This window comes from Natator depressus, chromosome 17 (genome assembly GCF_965152275.1).
Source record: "Natator depressus isolate rNatDep1 chromosome 17, rNatDep2.hap1, whole genome shotgun sequence".
Taxonomy (NCBI): Eukaryota; Metazoa; Chordata; order Testudines; family Cheloniidae; genus Natator; species Natator depressus.
The window spans coordinates 21,572,797-21,593,771 of NC_134250.1; the positions used below are offsets into that span (position 1 = coordinate 21,572,797).

Here is a 20,975-nt window from a genome sequence, read left to right on the forward strand (position 1 = left end):
CAAACCACACCTGCCCATGTGCTGAAATCAGAACACCTGGAAGAAGCTAACGTTAGCATGGTATCAAAGCATCACGCCAACTATTAGAGACATCGTCTACACCCAGTGGTCTCCGGTGCACATTTGTGATATGCTACATGCACAGAAGGGAGGTTGGGTCTAAGGGACTGTGAAGAACAGAGGAGATATGTGGATTTTTTTCATGAATTGGCTATCTGATTACAATCATGCCATCTGCCACATGGATGCAAATTGTTAACTTAGTCCTAGGTGGCTCTGTTCTGCAGGAACTGAAGTCAGCGGCTATAGACAGCCCCAAACCCCAATGCATAACAAACAGTACAGGGGTCAAGACCTGTGAAGTTTGGTCTCCGTCCAAATTGGACACAACACACTGTTGGCTTGTGGCAAGAAGAAGTCGGGCAGTGGGTGGATGCAGAACAAAGGACCTGGCTGATTTTAAAGAGACACTCCCTGAAGTTCACAGAGAAGCAGGGTCTGCAGAAAAAGAGCAGGTCCCAGGTCTAAGTCGGGCTAACCTAATTCTGGAGGGAAATTCTAAACTTCGATAAGACAGTGTGTGTGTTGGGAGGGGGAGGGTAAGACCTTTTGTTATTTGAACCCCTTTGCTTTCTGTTTGCCATGTTCCTAGGGATAAATAAATAATACTTTGCTGTGAAGCAGCTGTTGGGTGTCACTGTGTTTATCAACTGCTTGCAGCTTCCCAAGGGGAATCTACAGTAGGGGCCAAACCCTGCTGGACCTGCTGAGGGAAACAGCGGCGCTGTGGCCTGGAGACCCAGTGTAAAAGTGGGGTGAAAGGCGAGATTCCACTTCGACAGAAGTGCATGTGCCAGCTTATAGCTGGAAAGGGAGCCCCCGGAGAGACTGAAGTTTTGTTTACATGGTAAGTTAATGTGCAGCAAGTTAGCGTAATAAAGCTTCACACCCTGGCTTGCTGGACAAGCCCTGTGGACAAGCCCCGAGAGAGATGCAGCTCATCCCTGAACCACGACAGGAACATAAAAAGAAAAGGAGGACTTGTGGCACCTTAGAGACTAACCAATTTGTTTGAGCATAAGCTTTCATGAGCTACAGCTCACTTCATCTGATGAAGGTGCCACAAGTACTCCTTTTCTTTTTGCGAATACAGACTAACATGGCTGTTACTCTGAAACCTGACAGGAACATAGTTTGGCTGCACAAACTATCAACTTCCACCCTTTCAGTTTACGAACAGCTGGTCCAAAATTTTCCATTGCAAGATTTTTCTGTTGAGAGAAAATGGCCTTTTTGTACAAAAAAATCCATTTGCACCTAAAAATTTTTTGGGGGGTTGCCAAAAACCAAATTTTGGGGTTTTCAGCAACTGATAACTCAACATTTTGGGGGTTCCAGTTTTTCAACAAAAGCCCCTGAAAACTTCAAAGAAAACAAACAAAAAGTATGTCTATATTGTTCCCATTTCCTGACCAGCTCTACAGATTAATCTTTGATCTGAATGTCCTGGGTTTCTTAACAGGAGGTTTCCTGTTTAACTTTAACATTCCTAAAGGTAACATACCCATTGCTGCATGACTGCAATCTAACACCACCTGTACGTACCCCACTGTCATTGGGTAATGGCCTAGTAACCTCCACTGGACACCCTACTGTCATCAGTGGGTTCTCTCAAGTGCGAATTTGGTGAATGATACACAAGACCCCAGCTCCTCTCCTATGGCACGTGGGCTCTGCAGAGCTAACCAGAGTAAAAAGCAGAACAACACTGTTTTAGACAACTCGGCAGCTGTGGCGCGGATCCACGCAGGGCACTGAGCTGTGCAGCATTGACAGACACGACTCAGAGCAAAACTATACTCGGATCTAATTTTCCATGGGGGTTTCTCTGCTGCTAGGGACTGCACAGACCTACAACACTCCACAGCCATGAAATCCCTGGGGAACTGGTCTTCCGGCAAAATAGCGATTTGTATCCACTCGCTGGGTTCTGGGGGAGAGCTCCTTGCTCCAGCAGGGCTGGGATGTTATGGAGATGAGCAGCGGCAGGGAAACCCCGGGGTCCACAGCTCTTCCCAGCACAGGTGCCCACTTGCTGTGAAAATAAAAAGAGAGATTGCAGTGAATCCCACAGGGAGCATTCTCACCGAGCATTACTTCCTTTCACAGGGGATTCCATTTGCAGACAAGACTTGGGGGATTGTGGGGAGAGTGAGAGCTAAAGGGTTGGAGAACAAAGGAATCAGGTGACCTCCTGGCCCGGGAAAGGGGAAAGCCTAGAGGAGGAGGGGCTGGAGGGAGTTTCAGATTGGGGCTGGCTGGGACATGGAGTGAAGGGCAGACGTGGTTGTCTGGCTCACTGCCCCCCAAAATGGACCCAGCTGAGGGGTCCTGTTCTCTGCACCTGCAAACTCTGTTTTAGAGCATGTTCCTGTCATCTAATAAACCTCTGTTTTACTGGCTGGCTGAGAGTCACGTCTGACTGCAAAGTTGGGGTGCAGGACCCTCTGGCTTCCCCAGGAGCCCGCCTGGGCGGACTCGCTGTGGGAAGCGCACAGAGGGGCAGAGGATGCTGAATGCTCTGAGGTCAGACCCAGGAAGGTGGAAGCTGTGTGAGCTTTGTGTCCTGAAGATAGGCTGCTTACAGAAAGGAGACTTCCCCAGAGTCCTGACTGGCTTTATGGGGAGCAGTTCCAGAGCATTGCCCAGGGACTCCGTGATAACTGGTGGCAGCCTGTCGTGGGATCTACTGCACCCCGAGGATGGCACTTCCTGCAGTAAGTGACTGGGGAGCAGTAAAACGAAGGGGGATTGATGGGGACCAGGCGTGCTGAAGATTCAGAGAGAGATGGTTTCAGGGGGCTGTTAACCCCTGGGAGTGTGTGACCAGAGTGAAGGACTTTTGCAGTGACAGGGTCCCCCGGGGGATTGCAGCGAGCGGTCCCAGGGGTGGAGGAGTCTGCAGCTCGACCCTGGCAAAGAGGTGGTGACCTCGAGAAGGGCTGGCACACTAGGGGTTCTCCCTGGAAACCGTGGGGAGCTGAGAGCACACAGGCCTGTGAGTCCACAACAACTTGGGAAGAGCGGAGTGACGGCCTGTCACCGTCTCCTTAAGAAGGACATCGTAACCCTGTGCAGAAAGAGAGGGTTGAGCATTGGAAAGTTCACCAGGGCACAGTTCATCGTGCAGCTGGAGGAGGATGACCGCTCTAAGGAACAGATTCCTTACCCCAAATGGGGCTATAGCAGGATCTGGGAGCAGCTGGAGTGGTAGCCAGGCATCGCCAAGACTCCTGTCCCCTACCAGATGGGGGTCTTCACGATCGGGTTCCCCATCGGGGGGATCGGAGACGGACGGACGGGATTGGAGCTGAGTCCGAGAGAGCACGAGGACTGTGAGAGACAGCAGGAGCCCGAGAAAGAGCTGCAGAAGCAGCAGCAGCATGAACTGGCGGTGGGGGAGCGGAGAGGCCTAGGGGACCTCCCAGGGGTGAGTGGGGATAGACCCCGGGGTGCCAGTTCCGCAGGGAACCTTGAGACTAAATTGCTGCCCCTGGTTAAGTAGGGGGGGATGTGAATGCCCAGCTCACTGCCTTGAGCAGGCTGGCGATTTGAACCAGGGCGACCCTGCGGAAAAGCCCCGGTGTCTAGCTCCCTTGCTGGGTCCCAAGGCCATAGACTCCGTCAGCCCGATGGGTGGGGAGGTGAACAGGCTCCCACTCCTGACCCCAACCTATATGTCTGTGTGGAGTTTCCTGGGGTCGGGCCCCTCGGCCCTCCAGTGGGAGCAGAAGGTGATGGTCAATGGGGAGATGTTCCTGGGGTGGCGAGATCCTGGCACAGAGAGAACTGTTGTCAGGTCCTGGGTGGTGCAGCCTCAGATGCTGAGGGGCTGGGTGAGGGTCCCAGGGATGAAGCCCCTCGCCCTCCCTATGGCCCAGATCCCTGTGCAGACACAGGAGGGGTCGGGCTGGCTGGTCGTTGGGGTTCTCCAGGACACCAGCTGTGAGACCCTGTTGTGGGGCGACTGTGTCTCTTTGGGACAGGATCCAGGCCATGCTCCTGTAACTGCTGAGGGTTTGAATTTGAATCCAGGGAACCAATGGGTGGAGAGGGAAATGGTCACTGAAAATGCAGATGACCTGGCTGGCAGCAGGGAGAAGCTGCTAGGCTCAGGTTACCTACCTGCCTATGACCAGACCCCTGGGGCTGGGTGGGACAGAGAGATGCTCCCTGCCCCCTTGCACACCGGAGAGGGGGGCTCAGGGGGCTCCCGCTGGCTCTGATGCAGTGAGGAAAGCAGCGAGCTCGCTGCCTACCCCCCCGGGACAGCAAGGGCAGCGCTGAGCACAGTGGGAGCTGAGACCCCAGCTGAGTGGGGGAGACACAGGCAGGGCAGGGGATCTGTAGGGAGTGGCAAGGTGCTTGGTAAGGAAAGTTTGGATGAGCCTAGGCAGCCTTGTGAGCTGATGGCTTTGTCTAGTCAGCAGGGTGGGAAGGCGAGGAGAGTGGAAGATGAGTGTCCCTGGACCTTACCTGTTAGCTGGGTGGAGAATTGTGACAGGGAAGGAAATGTGCCTGTGTCTGTCAGGGGTATTGACTTGCCTGTGGAGGGAGCTACCCTGATCTCCAAGCAGTTGTCTGTGACCAGCCTTGTGTGCTGGGACAAGGGGAATGAGATCCCAAGCTGTGTGTCTGGGAAAGGAGAAAGTGTGTCCGGCTCTTCTTTGTCTGTGGAGCAGACAGAAGGGGCCTTTCAGCCTGTGATGGTTGAGGGTAGTGCAGTTGTCTCAGAGTTTGTTCTGGATTCAGCTGAAGCCCAGGAAGGGAAGGGTCCTAAGTTTGTGTCTGCTCGGGAGAATGGCCCTGTAACTAGGTCACATCCAGTTAGTGTCTATGTAAAATCCCAGAGACCAGACAATTCTGGTGCTTGTATTTTGCGTGTTGCTAGTGTGTGGCTGGGAAAGGGTGAGCAACTCTGTCTAACCAGGGTGAGATCCTAGCCAGGGCACAAGGAGAGCGTGAAGGTGATGGGATTGTGTTACCTACTGAGGGTGTGGAAACCTGGAGCAAGAAGGAGAAGATTCCTGAACTTGTATGTGGCAAAGGGAAGGAGAATGCTTCTGACCTTTTATCTAGGAAGTCTGTAAGTTTGCCTGAAAGAGGATTGTGTAGGAATCTGCCGGATGGGCCAGAGGTGATTCTGGATGTAAGGGAGACCCAGAAAGAGTCTGTTGTTGCTCAGGAAAGTGTTCCTCTAGAGCAAGCCCTAGGTGACGAGGGTAAGAGCAGAATTTCTGTGAGGGGTGAATTGTTGCATAGAAAAGCCCTAGGGAAAGGAATCCTCATGGAGTCTTTGCAAGCAGTTTACTGCAACTGAAGGGTGTGAAAGTGATTTAATCAAGAAAGTTTCATAGAATCATAGAATATCAGGGTTGGAAGGGACCTCAGGAGGTCATCTAGTCCAACCCCCTGCTCAAAGCAGGACCAATCCCCAATTAAATCATCCCAGCCAGGGCTTTGTCAAGCCTGACCTTAAAAACTTCTAAGGAAGGAGATTCTACCACCTCCCTAGGTAACGCATTCCAGTGTTTCACCACCCTCCTAGTGAAAAAGTTTTTCCTAATATCCAACCTAAACCTCCCCCACTGCAACTTGAGACCATTATTCCTTGCTCTGTCATCTGTTACCACTGAGAACAGTCTAGAGCCATCCTCTTTGGAACCCCCTTTCAGGTAGCTGACAGCAGCTATCAAATCCCCCCTCATTCTTCTCTTCTGCAGACTAAACAATCCCAGTTCCCTCAGCCTCTCCTCATAAGTCATGTGTTCCAGACCCCTCATCATTTTTGTTGCCCTTCGCTGGACTCTCTCCAATTTATCCACATCCTTCTTGTAGTGTGGGGCCCAAAACTGGACACAGTACTCCAGATGGGGCCTCACCAATGTCGAATAGAGGGGAACGATCACGTCCCTCGATCTGCTCGCTATGCCCCTACTTACACATCCCAAAATGCCATTGGCCTTCTTGGCAACAAGGGCACACTGCTGACTCATATCCAGCTTCTCGTCCACTGTAACCCCTAGGTCCTTTTCCGCAGAACTGCTGCCTAGCCATTCGGTCCCTAGTCTGTAGCTGTGCATTGGGTTCTTCCGTCCTAAGTGCAGGACCCTGCACTTATCCTTATTGAACCTCATCAGGTTTCTTTTGGCCCAATCCTCCAATTTGTCTAGGAGGACAAATTGGAGGATTGGGCCAAAAAGGCTAAGGTCCTAACAGCCAGAATTTTCTCCTGTGAATGGATCCACTGACTTTCCTGTTGAAAGATCCAGTGTGGATAGCTTTGAGAAGGTCTCAGATGAAGTGAAAGCTGTTAAGAAAGTTAAACAGTCCTATAACCAAGTGGCTGTGTTTGGCCAGCTCGTTGGGGAGAAGACCCAATCCCAGTTTGATCACCTGGGGTTTTGGGGTGGCCAAAGGGCACGGGCCGCATAAACCTTCCCACATGCGGCCTGCGAGTGCTATCGACCATCCCCGACCTAAGGGAGGGCGTGAAACTGGAATGGCCTGGTGTAACTCCCACCAAGGAACGGGAGAGATGCTGGGGCATCCATGGGAACGTTGGTGGCTTCTAACTTCCCCAGGTCACTGGCTAAAGTGACCCCGCTCAGTTCGATCTATAGTGGGGAGAGATGTGACAAAGTGGGACTGTTCTTAATGTTTCCTCTGACTAGTGTGGGGGTGCCTCAGTTTCCCCTACGCAGTTCTTAAGTATCTAGGTGGTGGGGTAAGGGTGTATGATCATTGCAGAGCCCTAGAGGGCAGGTGTGTGCAGGGGTCTGGACACAGAGAATGGCCAACACCCTGTTTCCTGGCAACTGATGGCCTGGGCCCTTCCCCCCTGCAAGGTGAGAGCTAAAGGGTGGGAGAACAAAGGAATCAGGTGACCTCCTGGCCGGGGGGGGGGGGGGGGGGGGGGGTTGGGGGGGTGAGGGACAAAGCTGGAGGGAGTTTCAGTTTGGGGCTGGCTGGGACATGGAGTGAAGGGCAGAGCAGCGGGTACAGCCGGGACCCTGTCCCTTCCCCACGCGAGCTGGGGGCTGGCCACTTCGTCCATATGCTGCTAGGGGAACTATCTGCTGCCCTAAGCCATTGTTCCTGGCAGCCTCCTCCTCTCCCAACCCCCTGGGGGGCGGCCCCCAATCCAGCCCCTGATTAGCAGCCATAAATCAGTCCCCTTTCTAGCAGACAATTCCACTGGTGCTCCCGGGGCGATCTGCGGCACGCTGAGGGGATCACCTGAGCGGGCGACACTGTTCTCACTCCTGCTGGCGTCGCTCACGCTGTGAGAGCTCACGGGGACATTTCTGTAACACACAACAGGGATCCAGGTGAGGCGAATGCGGCTAAGCCACTGGGCCACTCTTCCACCTCAAAAGGGACGTCCCGAACCCTTGAAAACCGCCACTGGGACTGTGTCGCGTCAACCAACGGCTGGCAAAAGGCCAGCGAGAGGAACCATGTGGAAGCTGTGATTACATATGAATCAGCATGTCTGGCCGGGGCTGTGACGAAGTGGGACTGTTCTTAGTGTTTCCTCTGAATATTGTGGGGTGCCTCAGTTTCCCCTATGCAGTTCTTAAGTGTCTAGGTGGTGGGGTAAGGGTGTATGATCACTGCAGAGCCCTAGAGGGCAGGTGTGTGCAGGGGTCTGGACACAGAGAATGGCCGACACCCTGTCTCCTGGCAACTGATGGCCTGGCCCTTCCCCCCTGCAAGGTGGGAGCTAAAGGGTTGGAGAACAAAGGAATCAGGTGACCTCCTGGCCCGGGAAAGGAACAAAGCCCAGAGGAGGAGGGGCTGGAGGGAGTTTCAGTTTGGGGCTGGCTAGGACATGGAGTGAAGTGCAGACGTGGTTGTCTGGCTCACTGCCCTCCAGAATGGACCCAGCTGAGGGGTCCTGTTCTCTGCACCTGCAAGCTCTGTTTTAGACCATGTTCCTGTCGTCTAATAAACCTCTGTTTTACTGGCTGGCTGAGAGTCCCGTCTGACTGCGAAGTTGGGGTGCAGGACCCTCTGGCTTCCCCAGGACCCAGCCTGGGCGGTCTCGCTGTGGGAAGCGCACGGAGGGGCAGAGGATGCGGAATGCTCCGAGGTCAGACCCAGGAAGGTGGAAGCTGTGTGAGCTGTTTGCCCTGCGGACAGGCTGCTCACCGGAAGGCGACTGCCCCAGAGTCCTGACTGGCTTCATGGGGAGCAGTTCCAGAGCATCGCCCGGGCACTCCGTGACAGGGGCATCCCGGCATGTTTCAAGATTAGCTAATGACTTTATCAACCCACTGGCATGTGGCTTTGAAAAGCCATAGGGGAACTAAAGTCCTGGAGCTTGTCTGCAGGGGGAGAGTTACCGGCATTCGCATACCAGTATACATATTCTGGATCAGGGTGTGAATTGAACTAAACTGAATTAAAGCCAATTTTATTCCAAATTAGAGTGTGAACATAGGGGGTTAATCCAGTTTAACTAATCCAGTTTTAATTCACATCTTTACTGGATCCAGATTAATTTTCCTGTGTAGACAAGGCCCAAGATAAAAGCAAATGACCTGCCAGTCTTCAAATACAGTAATGAGAGATCCTTAAAGTCCCTCCTGGAAAATCGAGGTTTGATTTCCAGTAAGATAATGGCAGAAATCACATGTGGAGGCCTGGAGGATGATGGGACCATGAGCAAACGGCGGCACTGAGGGTTAGATGAGACAGGCTGCGCCCACAGCTGAGGAGGAGGAGGTCAAAATTTCCTACAGTGACTAGCGATTTTGAGGGCCCATCTTCAGACACATGCAAGAGGCCTTCTTTTCAGTGCTGAGCCCGCACCCTCTGAAAATGAGGCCTCTTTAAACTGTGTCGAGGTGGGGCCCAGAAATCGAGGGACCCGAAATCACTGGGCACTTTTGAAAGTCTGGCTGGGCTGTCTGAGCCAATCGTGCCCAGGAATTAAAAATGGCTCTGCTCCCTGCACTAAGAGGCGCCACGGCAGGCCGAGGGGACTCGGAGCTGGCATCGAGGGAACCTCTGAACCGCGGGGAAGTGCCGCACTGTGACTTGCTCTCAGACACCAGGGGCAACATTGACCATCCCCAGCGAGTTGATAGTGTTCTGTAAGGGTGTGTATCGTACAGCGTCGGGTCCCAGCTCTTTCACCTCCCCGAGTGAGGTAGAGCAGGGGGATAAAAGGCAGGACACCACAGCAGCAGCGGGGCCGTGCCGGGACTGGTGGGTAACCCCAGGGAGGAGAGAGACCGAGAGGAGAGCTGGAGCCATGGGCAGAGAACTGAGATCCCGCCTGAGACAGTGAGCTCTGGCCAGCAGGGAACGCAGGGCGCGTGTCTCTCGAGGGACATCCAGGCCTTGGCAGCCATAGATGCACCTTCTGTCAAAGAAGGTGAGCCCGTGGGGCCAGGGAGGGCCCGGACGGCAGCGGTGGGAGAGGAGAGCATTAGGGGAGTGGGATAAACAGTGGGACGACAGGCTCACGGACCTGTAGGTAGCAGAGCCAGGGACTGGGGCAGCGAAGGGTCTTCACTTGCGGGGATGGGAGAGCCTGGATCTCGAGGTGAGTGTGGTGGGTCCTGGCCTCCTGCCTCCAGCAGACGCACCGGAGCTGCCCCTGGCTCCACACGCAGCCTGGCTGGTTGCTGGGCTCCCTGGGGCGGAGAGCTGGCGGGATGCTGGAATCAGAGGCAGACGGGTGACCATCACCGCCAGGCAGCCCCCTGCAGAGCCTAGCACGTGCCATCTCCACGCCCCACCCCCAAGGGGCCCGCGTCTCCAATCCTGGGGGCGCCCCGTGCCGTTCTCCTCACCTATGCCCACCAAGGGAAACGGCCCCGGACGTCAGTCCTGCGTCCCCCCCCGGCGGTGCTGCTGGGCGCGCTCTTCCAGCTCGGCCAGGGCTTCCACGTGCCCGCCCGGCTGCCTTCCCAGCCGCTGGTCCCACCCCGCGCGCGCCCAGGAGCCCTGCGGCCCGCCCGCATGATTTGATAGGGCTTGGGGCCATGGTCGGTGGGTATCAAAGGCAAGGGGAGGATGTGTCTCCCCAAACAGCATGGCCTGGCCACACCCACACTCCACACCCAGGCCCGTTCCTGCTTCCCAGGCTGTGCTGTGGTGGGCTCTTCCCCCCATGGCCGGGGTCCCAGGCTGGGGGGCTAATGGGGGCCGGCCTGTACTCCGGGGTGGGGAGGGCACGCTGCCCACTCACCACCCTTCCTCCCGGCGTTCCGGGGCTGGCGTCACTCGGGCGGCCTGGGGGTGTGTAGGCCAGGAGGGGGGCTCCAGCGGGACCTCAGGCAGAGGGGTGGTTGGGGCCGAGGGCTAGCCTCCCCGAGCCTGGGGTTCACCTGCCACCCATGCCCAGGGCTCCCGGCTGTGGACCCCTGGACCCTTTTAAATCGTCCGGGCCCTTGGGCAATTGCCCCCATTGCCACCCCCTGTCAGGGAGCCGGGGCCAGTCACACGCTCCCAGGGGTTGCCGAGCTCCCCACAGGTGAGGAAGCTCTGCCCAGCCCCCAGGGCTGGCCCGGGACTTAGCCCTTAGGATCGAGTGTCCAGCCGGGAACCTTGCCGGCCTCCATGCTCTTGGCCCCGATCCAAAGGCCAGTGACAGCCTCCCATCGACTGCAACGGGCATTGGGCCAGGTCCTACCAGCCTGGTGCCTTCTCCTCACCGACGCCCGCCGAGGGAAACGGCCACATCCTCAGCCCTGAGCTCCCCTCCAGACAAACTCCCTACCAGTGCCGGGCGCCTTCGTCCCAGAGGCTCCTTACCCGCCCCTGCTGGCCCTGCGCAGTCCTCACACTCCCACGTGCCCACGGAGGCCCCCAGCGAGGAGCAGCGGCGGTGGGTCCCCTGGGAGCCACACGAGGTGCACAGCAGCAGCTGCCACGGGCTGGGAAGGCAAAGAGGTTGGTGTCTGCGCCTCCCAGCTGGAGAGCCGGGGATTGCCAGAAGGAAGGTGGGATGGAGGCCTAGATCCTTGGAGGCCCCCTGGGCTCCTAACTCCCTTGGGTTTCAGTGGATGTTAGGAGCTTAAATACATCTGCGGAGCTGGGCTACAGCCCTGCAGCCCCGGCTCCTCTCTGCAAGGAGATCATGGAGACCAGAACAAAGGCACCCGCCTGCATTCACGCCAACGGGCCGGCACACCCCATCCCCCAATAGCCAGCCATTGCCATGTGGCACCTGCTGGGCAACAGCTGAGCTGCCAGTGGCCAGCAAGGGGTGGGACCTAGACTGAATCCAACCCCACCCCCACCCCAGCGCAGCAGGGAGAATGCGCCTGGGGCCAAGCCCCGGGAAGTTAACTGCCTACCCATCCTCTGCGGATTGCTCTCTGCCGCCCACGTACAGGCAGGAGCCGGCGTCACACTGGCTGTGTCTGTGATACTGGTCGCCGAACGCGCCGTCTTCCTCCCAGGCGGCGTCCCTGAGGGAGCAATGAGGGGAATTAGCGTTCCTCGAACCGGAATCCACCCGATGCTAACACTTCAAATGCTGGGAACCAGGCTGTAAGCTCCCTGGGGCAAGGACCGTTTCTTTGATCTGTGTTTGTACAGCACCTAGCGCAATGGAGTCCCAGTCCAGGGCTGGGGCTGTGACGCTGGCAGACCAGGTGCCAGCTCATGCCAGGTCCCCGTGTCCCAGCCGGGAGCTGACGGACACAGAATTGGAATCTGTCTGGCTCACTTGTGGGTTAATATTCATAAAATAGGTATAAGAACATAAGAACGGCCACCCTGGGTCAGACCAAAGGTCCATCCAGCCCAGTGTCCTGTCTGCCGACGGTGGCCAAAGCCAGGTGCCCCAGAGAGAATGAACAGAACAGATCATCATCAAGTGACCCATCCCCTGTCACCCATTCCTACCTTCTGGCAAACAGAGGCTAGGGACACCTCCCTGCCCATCCTAGCTAATAGCCATTAATGGACCTACGCACCAGGAACTTATCTAGTTAGAATGATAAGAAAGTGGTTGGTGTTCGGAGTCTATCGATGCTTATGTGTTGCTGCCTGCTGGGATCTGACGTGTGAGAGCTGCGTTCCACATTGCGATGTGACATTTGAGCGGGTGTTGTGTGAGCGTCTGTGAGTGTCTGAATCGCCAGAGAGCCAGAGGGACACTAATTAGTGTGGAGATGTTCTTCTACAGAAATTGTTACATGTCTCCTGAAAGAGGAGACCCGTCCATACCAGATGGGCTCTAGGGGGATCTTACAACACCCCACAGCTGGGCTGAGAAACCTTCAACAAAAGGACTCTAAGGATATCCTTGAAATCTAAGCTGAGAACCCTCAGCCACTTCGGGGTTTGTGCCCTGGTGGGTTGCAGCCTGCCCCGATCTTGGGGCTCATGCTCTTACGCCACCAGTGGGAGTGTCATGGGGCCCCTATTTATCCCGAATAAATCATCCACATAATAATAACAACACTAAGATCAGCGAATCCAGGCTCTTGTGGGGCATGTTCCCTTTGGCCAGTGTGAATCCCCCTCTTCCCATGGCAAACCTCATGCTGCAGATTCAGCCAGAGAAAATGACTCTGACAACCATCCTGGAATTTCCAAGGTCATCAGATGTGCTACCGAAATAGATGCAGAAATATAACGCCACCCGTCAGCTCTTCGAAAGCAGTCCCCAGCCATAGACCTCAGCATGCTTTCCAATGGAGGTCAGTACCATTAGCCCCATTGTACAGTGACTTGTCTGGGATCGTTAAGTAGTTAAGCCAGGACTACAAGGCAAGTTTTGGAAGTGCTAGACAGGGCCCCACCCGCTGGCCCATGGCAGCCTTAGCCCCTTTCCAAGCCCTGGAGCAGCTGCACTCTTTCCCCACGTCGCTCTCTGACAAGGCAGGAGGCTGTTGTGTCCCCATCTCTGCAGTCTAGGAGCTCTTGTCCTGTCCCAGTGCACTGCAATTTACAAAGCTGAGGCTGGTGCAGCCTTTAAAAAGCCTGTTCTGTGTTACTCAGAGGAGCCCGGCGCTGGACGGAAGAATCCCATGCACCGCACTACAGACTAGGGACCAACTGGCTAAGCAGCGGTTCTGCAGAAAAGGACCTAGGGGTTACAGTGGACAAGAAGCTGGATATGAGTCAGCAGTGTGCCCTTGTTTCCAAGAAGGCATACGGCATATAGGGCACATGACTTCTGAGGAGAGGCTGAGGCAACTGGGGTTATTTAGTCTGCAGAAGAGAAGAGTGAGGGGGAATTTGATAGCAGCCTTCAACTACCTGAAGGGGGGCTCCAAAGAGGATGGAGCTCAGCTGTTCTCAGTGGTGGCAGATGACAGAACAAGGAGCAATGGTCTCAAGTTGCAGTGGGGGAGGTCTAGGTTGGATATTAGGAAACACTATTTCACGAGGAGGGTGGTGAAGCACTGGAATGGGTTCCCTAGGGAGGTGGTGGAATCTCCATCCTTAGAGGTTATTCAGGCCCGTCCTGACAAAGCCCTGGCTGGGATGATTTAGTTGGGGTTAGTCCTGCTTTGAGCAGGGGGTTGGACTTGATGACCTCCTGAGTTCTTCCAACCCTAAACTTCTACGATTCTATGAGTTGCTCTTTGTGAAGGTAGAAAGAGAACCGACCTGTCAGGGATTTTGATGCCCATTCGAAACATCTCTCTTTGGAATGTCCCCATGTCCCGGCACCTGGGGCATCGGAAATGGTACAAGGCAGCACGGAGAGCGTGTCCCTGTGGGATATACACAAGCAGGGGAGCAGAGATCACATTCCTGCAGGGGGAGAGAGGTAATGCCAGCTTGGGGAGGCAGGGCTGTGAATGAGCCATTGACTAGCAAAGAGCAAAAACAACACGCAACGAGCTCGTGGCGGCAAGTGCTGCTCGCAGAGGAAGTGAGACCGGGAATGAGAAAGCCCCCCGGAGGAGGAGGTGGGGATGCGGGTGCCCAGCCCCAGGAGTCGTATGCGAGGGCAGTAAATGGGCTGCGAGAAGGGTAGAAAATGGCCCTGGAAGTTACCCTCCAAGTAGGCGACCTGGCTCAGCCCCTCCTGTACCAGCGATTCACCCCATAGCCCGCAGAGCAGTGGGGCCTGATTCACACAGAGTAGGCACCACCCAGCGCAGGGGAGAGGAGCTGCCGCTCAGGGTGGATAGGGGGGTTACAGTAGGCTGCTGCCAGAAGAAAGGGGTCACTCTGGGTCCTAGGTGGCTTTCACCCCACCCTTGCTCTGGCCCTTTGCCAAAGTGTTTCTCCAGATAGGGGTTCTAGACTCCCCTGCTGCTGGACTTTGTGGGGGCCCAGGGACCCTGAATGGGGCTTGTGATCCTAGAACTGCTCCATAAATACTCGCTGAGCCCTCCCCTGCTGTGTCTGTCCCTGCAGCAGCCAGGCAGATACCTCAGGCTGCGCCCCCAGGGACTGTCCTCAAACATTCATATCAGTGCGGGAACATCTAACAGCTGCAGCCTGCGCGTGGGTTGGCTTGAAGGTTTTCGTGGCCAGGGGGTTCCGGCCCACCCCCAGGAACCAGCGCGGAAAGGGGATTCGCACCTGGATGCAGCCTCGGTGGAACCAGGCGTGCTTGCATGCCGGGCACACCAGGGCGGTGTAGGAGGGTTTGCCCGGCATGGACTCCAAGCAGACGACGCAGATGGTTTCCGCCTGCTGCTGCCACCGTCTCACTCGCTGCACCGGCCGGTGGGTCCAGCAGAAGGATCTGGGGGAGGGACAGCATGAGGGCAGAGCCGATAGGCACAACAGTCACTGGCTCATGCCTGGGGCTGCAGAGGCCACAGGCCGCGTGGAAGCTCCAATGCTCTGGGAGTAGGGTGCCCAACTTTCTACTGGCAGAAAACCGAACACCCCTGCCCCGCCCCCTGCCCCGCCCCTTTTCGGAGGCCCCCGCTCACTCCACCCCCCTCCCTCCATCGCTCGCTCTCCCCCACCCTCGCTCACTCGCTCATTTTCACCAGGGTGGGGCAGGAGGTTGGGGTGCGGCAGGGAGTGCCGGTGAGGACTCCAGCTGCGGGTACAGGTAGGGGCTCCGGGATGGGGCCGGAAATGAGGGATTCAGGGTGCAGGAGAGGGATCTGGGCTGGCGCAGGGGGTTGAGGTGCGGGAGGGGGTGCAGGGTGCAGGTTCCAGGCAGCGTTTACCTCAGGTGGCTCCCGGGAAGCTGCAGGCATCTCTCTCTGGCTCCCAAGCGGAGGCGCGACCATGTGGCTCTCCGCGCTGCCGTGGCTGCAGGCACCGCCCCCTCAGCTCCCGTTGGCCACAGTTCCTGGCCAATGGGAGCAGCTGATCTGGCCCTGGGGGCAGGGGCAGCGTGCAGAGCCCCAGTGACCATCCCTCTGCCTAGGAGCCGGAGGGAGATGCCAGCAGCTTTCCGGGAGTCGCGCGGAGCTGGGTAGGGAGCCTGCCTGCACGGCCAAACGGACTTTTCGCGGCCCAGTCAGCAGTGCTGACCGGAACTGCCAGGGTCCCTTTACCTCCGGGCGTTCTGCTTGAAAACCGGACACCTGGCAACTGGGAGGGGTTGCAGCATGCACTCCCCTCTGAGAGCTCTTATCTCCCCTGTGCCTCTGGGGCAGCGACAGGTGCCAAGAACCCACACACCCAGGGAGTTGGGCTGCAATTGTATTCTTTTGGAAAAGAGAAAAAAAAGAACCAAAGATTTTCCAACCCCTAAACTCGGAATCCGTGCCGGGCCTTTGAAGGCTGCTCCTGATATCAGACTCTCTCAGCACTGGGGCCATCCCTTGGTTTGCCCCTGTAATGCCAGCTATGGGGCTCTGTCACCAGCATTTTCACAAGACACCCGCTACCCCAGGGGTGTTTTTGACCGGTGTATTGTGTCCCCTGCTAACGCTGACAGAGCCCTTTGCTCCAAGAGGTGCTAAGTAGGCTTCCCATCAGAGACTTTGCAGCCACGCTTACTTAAACTCCCCGAAGAACTGATAGATGCAGCCTCTCTCCGAGCCGCAGGGGAAGTGGAAGTTCTTGGTGCACTTGCTGCCCTGGCAGGCGATGGATGCCCCTTTGCAGCCGCACACACAGCAGGTCTGGAAACAACGGGACGATGAGCAGAACAGGCAGCAGCTCCCAAGATCCCCGCCACAGCCCTTTGGATGCGAAGGGAATCCTCCGACCAGCTTCATGTCCTACATCCGCACCCGGTGGATCACTGTCCCTGCGTGCTAGGGCTTCCGTGGAGATCACAAAGAGTCTCGGGGTGGGAATGTCACACAGAGCTGATGGGAAGCCACTTACCCCTCCCACCGGGAATGCGGAGATTTCAAAACGGCATTTTGTCCCAGATTGGGAGGGGGGGGTATAAATCTCAGAATTGTTCGCAAAACAAAATCTCCCTTAAAGATTTCCTTGCCACTCGTAGATTATATTGTAGGGTTTCAGAAATATAGGACTGGAAGGGACTTCCCCAGCCCAGATTAGCCATTAACAAAAGTCAAACCAGGAGACTCTAAAGGAAACGTTTGGATAATTGCCCATCCAACATCTGGGTGACATGGAGACGTTCCCACCAAACATTGTGGTTTTGTCAACTCAGCATTTTTCAACCAACAAACGTGTTGCAGGACAACGTTTGCTTGGCTCACATCACACTAGCTCCTGTGCTGGCAGGAAGGGTGGGAGCCATTGGCCCATGCCCTACCTCAGGCTCTCTGCACACCTGCCCCTCACAACTAGAGTTGCCAACTTTCTAATCACACAAAACGAACACGCTTGCCCCGCCCCCTGCCCTGACCCTTCTCCGAGGCCCCGCCCCTGCTCGTTCCATCTCCCCTGCCTCTGGCGCTCGCTCTCCCCCACCCTCGCTCACTCGCTCATTTTCACCGGGCTGAGGCAGGGGGTTGGGGCGCGGGAGGGGGTGAGGTCTCTGGGAGGCGCTCACCTCAGGCGGCTCCCAGAAGCAGCGACATGTCCCATGGCTCCTAGGCGGAGGCGTGGCCAGGCCCCCGTCCATAGGCACTGCCCCCACAGCTCCCATTGGCCGCGGTTCCCAGCCAATAGGAGATGTGGAGCCAGCACTCGGGGAAGGGGCAGCACATGGAGCCCCCCTGGCTGCCCCTGCACCTAGGGGCCGCAGGGACATGCCAGCTGCCTCCAGGAGCCATGTGGAGCCAGGTAGGGAGCCTACCAGCCCCACCAACCGGACTTTTAATGGCACGGTCTGCGGTGCTGACCGGAGCCACCAGAGTCCCTTTTCAACCGGGTGTTCTGGTCGAAAACCAGACACCTGGCAACCCTACTCGTCTTCCCCCTCGGACCCCTCACCCCTCTCCCTTCCCTGTGTAGATAATCCCCTCCCAACTAACTCCAGCCCCCACCACATTTGCCACCATCACATTGTTCTCTCGGCTTGCGTGTGATCTCCCTTCCCCACACCCTGGGCCTGGCCTGTCTAGTTAGTCGGTACACTCCTGGGGACTGGCTACTCCCCTGGGTCTGTACAGCACCCAGAGAACAGGGCCCTGCTCTTGGATGGTCTCTGGGCACTACTGTAATCAACATATCAGATAATAATAATACAGCATGGCTCGGCCTCACCTTCTGAACTGCCCGCTTTAATTCCTGCCTGATGTCCGGATACAGGAACCCGTAAAATCCCTCCTCGTCCTGCCCCCTCTGGATCAGCCCGCTGGCGTGGTACTGGAACACAGGAGCGTGGGCACACTGTAACCTCTCTCCCCACCAGAAATTCCATCCCGGACCTCAGAAAGCTCCGTGACCAAATTTTCACCCCAAAAAGTCGCCACAAAAAGTTTCCATTTCAACAAATCAGCGTTTTCTGATGAATTTTGGTTTTGGTCAGAATCAATCCCCACCAGCTCGAATTAACGATTCTAAATGAGCTGAGCTGCTTAATGGCTAGTTAGCCTGGGATTTGCAAGGGGTCTAAGGGCGTCACTCCAGCAACTTCTGTACACGTCAGAAGCTCAGCACCAACGAGCTGTGCTGGATGGGAGAACAGGGAGGAAAAGGAGCCGTGGCGAGGGGGCTTCTCCCAGGTGAGCCAGGACACCGAACAATCTGCTGCTGTTTAACTTCGTTATAATAAGGTCCAGGCTCTCTGGATCTCATTCTATATATTTTAATACAACGGTGTGTTCAACTGAAAATGCGACGTCCTTCATTTCGAGGGGTGCTGACCCTCCCTCTGAGGATCTCTGCCCTTCGGGGCCCATTTCAGAGTCCCGGGATTGAGAGCTCTGGAGATGCCACAGTCGGAAGCCTGGAGGAAAGCAAAGGTGGTGCTGGTTGGACTGGAAGGCTCACCTGTGAGAGACTGGGACATACCTTCTCGAGGGCTAACCTCAGCCAGACCTGCCTGAGCATGAAAGGGTCCTCCAGCGAGCACCGCTGGTGTCTCTCTGAGAAGGAAGCTCTGGCCTCAGGCTATATCTGGCGCAGGCGCCTGACATGTAGTAGCAGCCCTGCCATCTGCCATGTAGAAGGGAAAAGGGCAGCCAGAGCAACCCTGACCGTTTCTCTGTGGTACATCTCATTTAAATCCCCCGTTGTCCAAGAGGGCAAATGTGAGGAAGTTGGTAAATGTCAAGAGGACAGATGCAACCACGAGCAATAAGCGGCTTTGGGTGCCCGTGAGGAACAAATCAGGAGGTTTCGTTGCTTTCAGTGTAATTCGCGAGGCAGTGAAGAGAAGGGGCTGCTGTCCTAGCTTGCATTCGACAAATCCTTTGATTCGGTGCCTCGCCATTAGGGGTCTGTAATGCATGTTTCCAAGGACAGTACCAGCTGCACCTAGAAACTCACGGGATAGACACGTCTGAGCAATGCCGCTAATGAGGACAATGAAGGTCTAGGAGTGACAGTGAGGTGCATGAGCTCAGCAGGAGAAGCCAGCCAGAATTACACAAAGGTCTGGGCTCACGGCACAAAGAGATGGTCGTTCCTTTCCCGACAGCCACAGTGAGATCACAACTGGAATGCAACAGCCAGGTCTGGGCAGCCCAGCATCAGGCAGAGAGAGGCAAACTGGGGCTGATGCAGAGAAAAGCAACCAAAGGGCTGCATGAATTCGTGCAGAAAGGTGAACAGAGCTTGGCTGAATGATACCGACAGGGGACTTAAGATAGTGGGCTCTTTAGTCTAGCAGAGAAAGGCCTGAGCCCACACAATGGCTGGTAGTTGAAGCTAGGCAACTTCAGACTGGGAAAAAAAGATGCAAAATTTTAAGTGAGGGTGATTAGCCATTGGAGCGACTTCCCAGGCTCTGGGATGGACTCTCCTTCCCCGGGAATTTTAAAACCAAGATTGGACGTGTTTCTACAAGATCTGCTCTAGTTCAAAAAGGGATTAAATGCAGGACGTTCTCTGGCACACAGGAGGGCAGCCTGGAGAGGATCACAAGGGTCCCGCAGAGAGGAGCAAGCATCTTTCTGTGCTGCGGGATCTAGGAAAGGGCTGAATGCACCCAAGCAGGAGCGTTGAGCGGTGGCCCAAGGAGGTGCACTATAATAATAGCAGGTGAAATCTTGGCTCATGGACTTGAGTGGGGCCAGGACTCCACCCGGGGACCCTGCAAAGGGGGTGGTGGGAGTCTCATTGAGTGGGTCACTGAGATGCAGGCGGGTCGGCCCGACCCCGCAGGAGAACCATCCGCCCCCGGGGAAAGGGAGAGTTACTCACCAGGCAGTTCTCGTGCACACACAGCTTACCCCGCTGGCATTTCTGCCCGTAGGTGTCGGGGTCAGAGTCAGCCCGGTGGCAGAGCCCGCACTCTGCAGGGGAGGGAGAGGAAACGTCACTGAATCAGACAGGCTGCTCCTGGCACAGCAGCCCTGGCACAGCCATCCTGGGGCGGGGAGCAGCTACCAGGGACCAACAGCGACTCCCGCCGGCCAACGGGGGAATGACGCTGATGGGTTGCCAAGGGGAGGTCTGCCCGCTCCCCAGCTGGCTGTGACGCAGGGTCTCCGAGGGGCTGTCAGAGGGAGTCATACAGCAGCTTGGAAAGAGCAGCAGGCTGTGTTGATAGGAATGTGAAGAGGTAAACTCACCGGTACCCAGGCGTGTGCTGTGTACAGGGTGCGATCCACGTCCCGTGCGGGATTGTTACTTATCCGTGCTAATACGGGCGCTGGGTGCAGTACATCATGGACTCACATCCAACCCAGAGCCCCCCAGATCCCACCAATGGATCCAGAGCTCCCCCAACACCCATCCACACCAGATCTGGGTCCCCTCCTCACAGCCAACCCAGAGCCCCGTGGCCACCCCCAACGGCTCTGGAGTTCCCCCAGCACCTCCACATACCAGATCTAGGTCCCCGCCTCTCACAGAGGGAATAATCTGGCCCGTTTGGGGGCTCCCGAAATCACTGCCTCTGGGCTCTGCAGCCACTGCTCTGCACTGGAATGTGCCTTCCCCTTGCTTCACCCTCTGCTCCCCCTGCCCCGTCCCTTTGTTCGCTGTCACCCACGGACTGCACCCTTCCCTTCCCCTGCATGGGCTCTGTTACAACAGCGGTTCCCTGCCAGAGGGGGAGGCCGGCCCCACCCATGGACCCCTTCCTCTGGCTCCCCTGCATCGCTCGCAGCTAACAGCATTGGGATGGCGAGTGCCACTGCCCAGGGATGCGCTCGCGTTGCCCCTGCTACAGCCCACCACAAGGTAGTTTATTCTCACCTTCCTCCTTCAGCTTCAGGGCCTGGCGGTTCATTTCAGGAGCGCTGCAAACAACAAGAGGGTTTCATAGAATCATGGAAGATTAGGGTTGGAAGAGACCTCAGGAGGTCATCTAGCCCAACCCCCTGCTCCAAGCAGGACCAACCCCAACTACATAATCCCAGCCAGGGCTTTGTCAAGCCGGGCCTTAAAAACCTCTAAGGATGGAGGTTCCACCACCTCCCTAGGGAACCCATTCCAGTGCTTCACCACCCTCCTCGTGAAATAGTGTTTCCTAATATCCA

General features: G+C 56.3%; 1 protein-coding gene across 1 annotated transcript; it reads right to left on the reverse strand.

Annotated features, from left to right (window-relative positions):
* Positions 1–7,353: 7,353 nt before the first annotated feature.
* LOC142000573 (E3 ubiquitin-protein ligase PHF7-like) lies at positions 7,354–20,725 on the reverse strand. The gene is made up of 10 exons (XM_074974956.1): positions 20,692–20,725; positions 19,693–19,784; positions 17,590–17,691; positions 15,958–16,082; positions 14,479–14,737; positions 13,645–13,751; positions 11,376–11,489; positions 10,831–10,952; positions 9,660–9,731; positions 7,354–7,367 (listed from the first exon to the last, which is right to left on the reverse strand). Exons 1-10 carry the CDS (start codon positions 20,723–20,725, stop codon positions 7,354–7,356), a joined length of 1,041 nt encoding a protein of 346 aa, XP_074831057.1.
* Between the last annotated feature and the right edge of the window lie 250 nt (positions 20,726–20,975).

What these genes read in the sequence shown, in the direction of transcription:
- LOC142000573 (XM_074974956.1), bottom strand. Translation starts at nt 20,725, where the DNA reads ATGAACCGCCAGGCCCTGAAGCTGAAGGAGGAAG. An exon ending in GTGTGCACGAGAACTGCCTG is followed by an intron (nt 17,692 to 19,692) that starts GTGAGTAACTCT and finishes CCTGTGTTCCAG; the next exon opens with TACCACGCCAGCGGGCTGAT. An exon ending in CCCACGCGCAGGCTGCAGCT is followed by an intron (nt 13,752 to 14,478) that starts GTTAGATGTTCC and finishes TATATCCCACAG; the next exon opens with GGACACGCTCTCCGTGCTGC.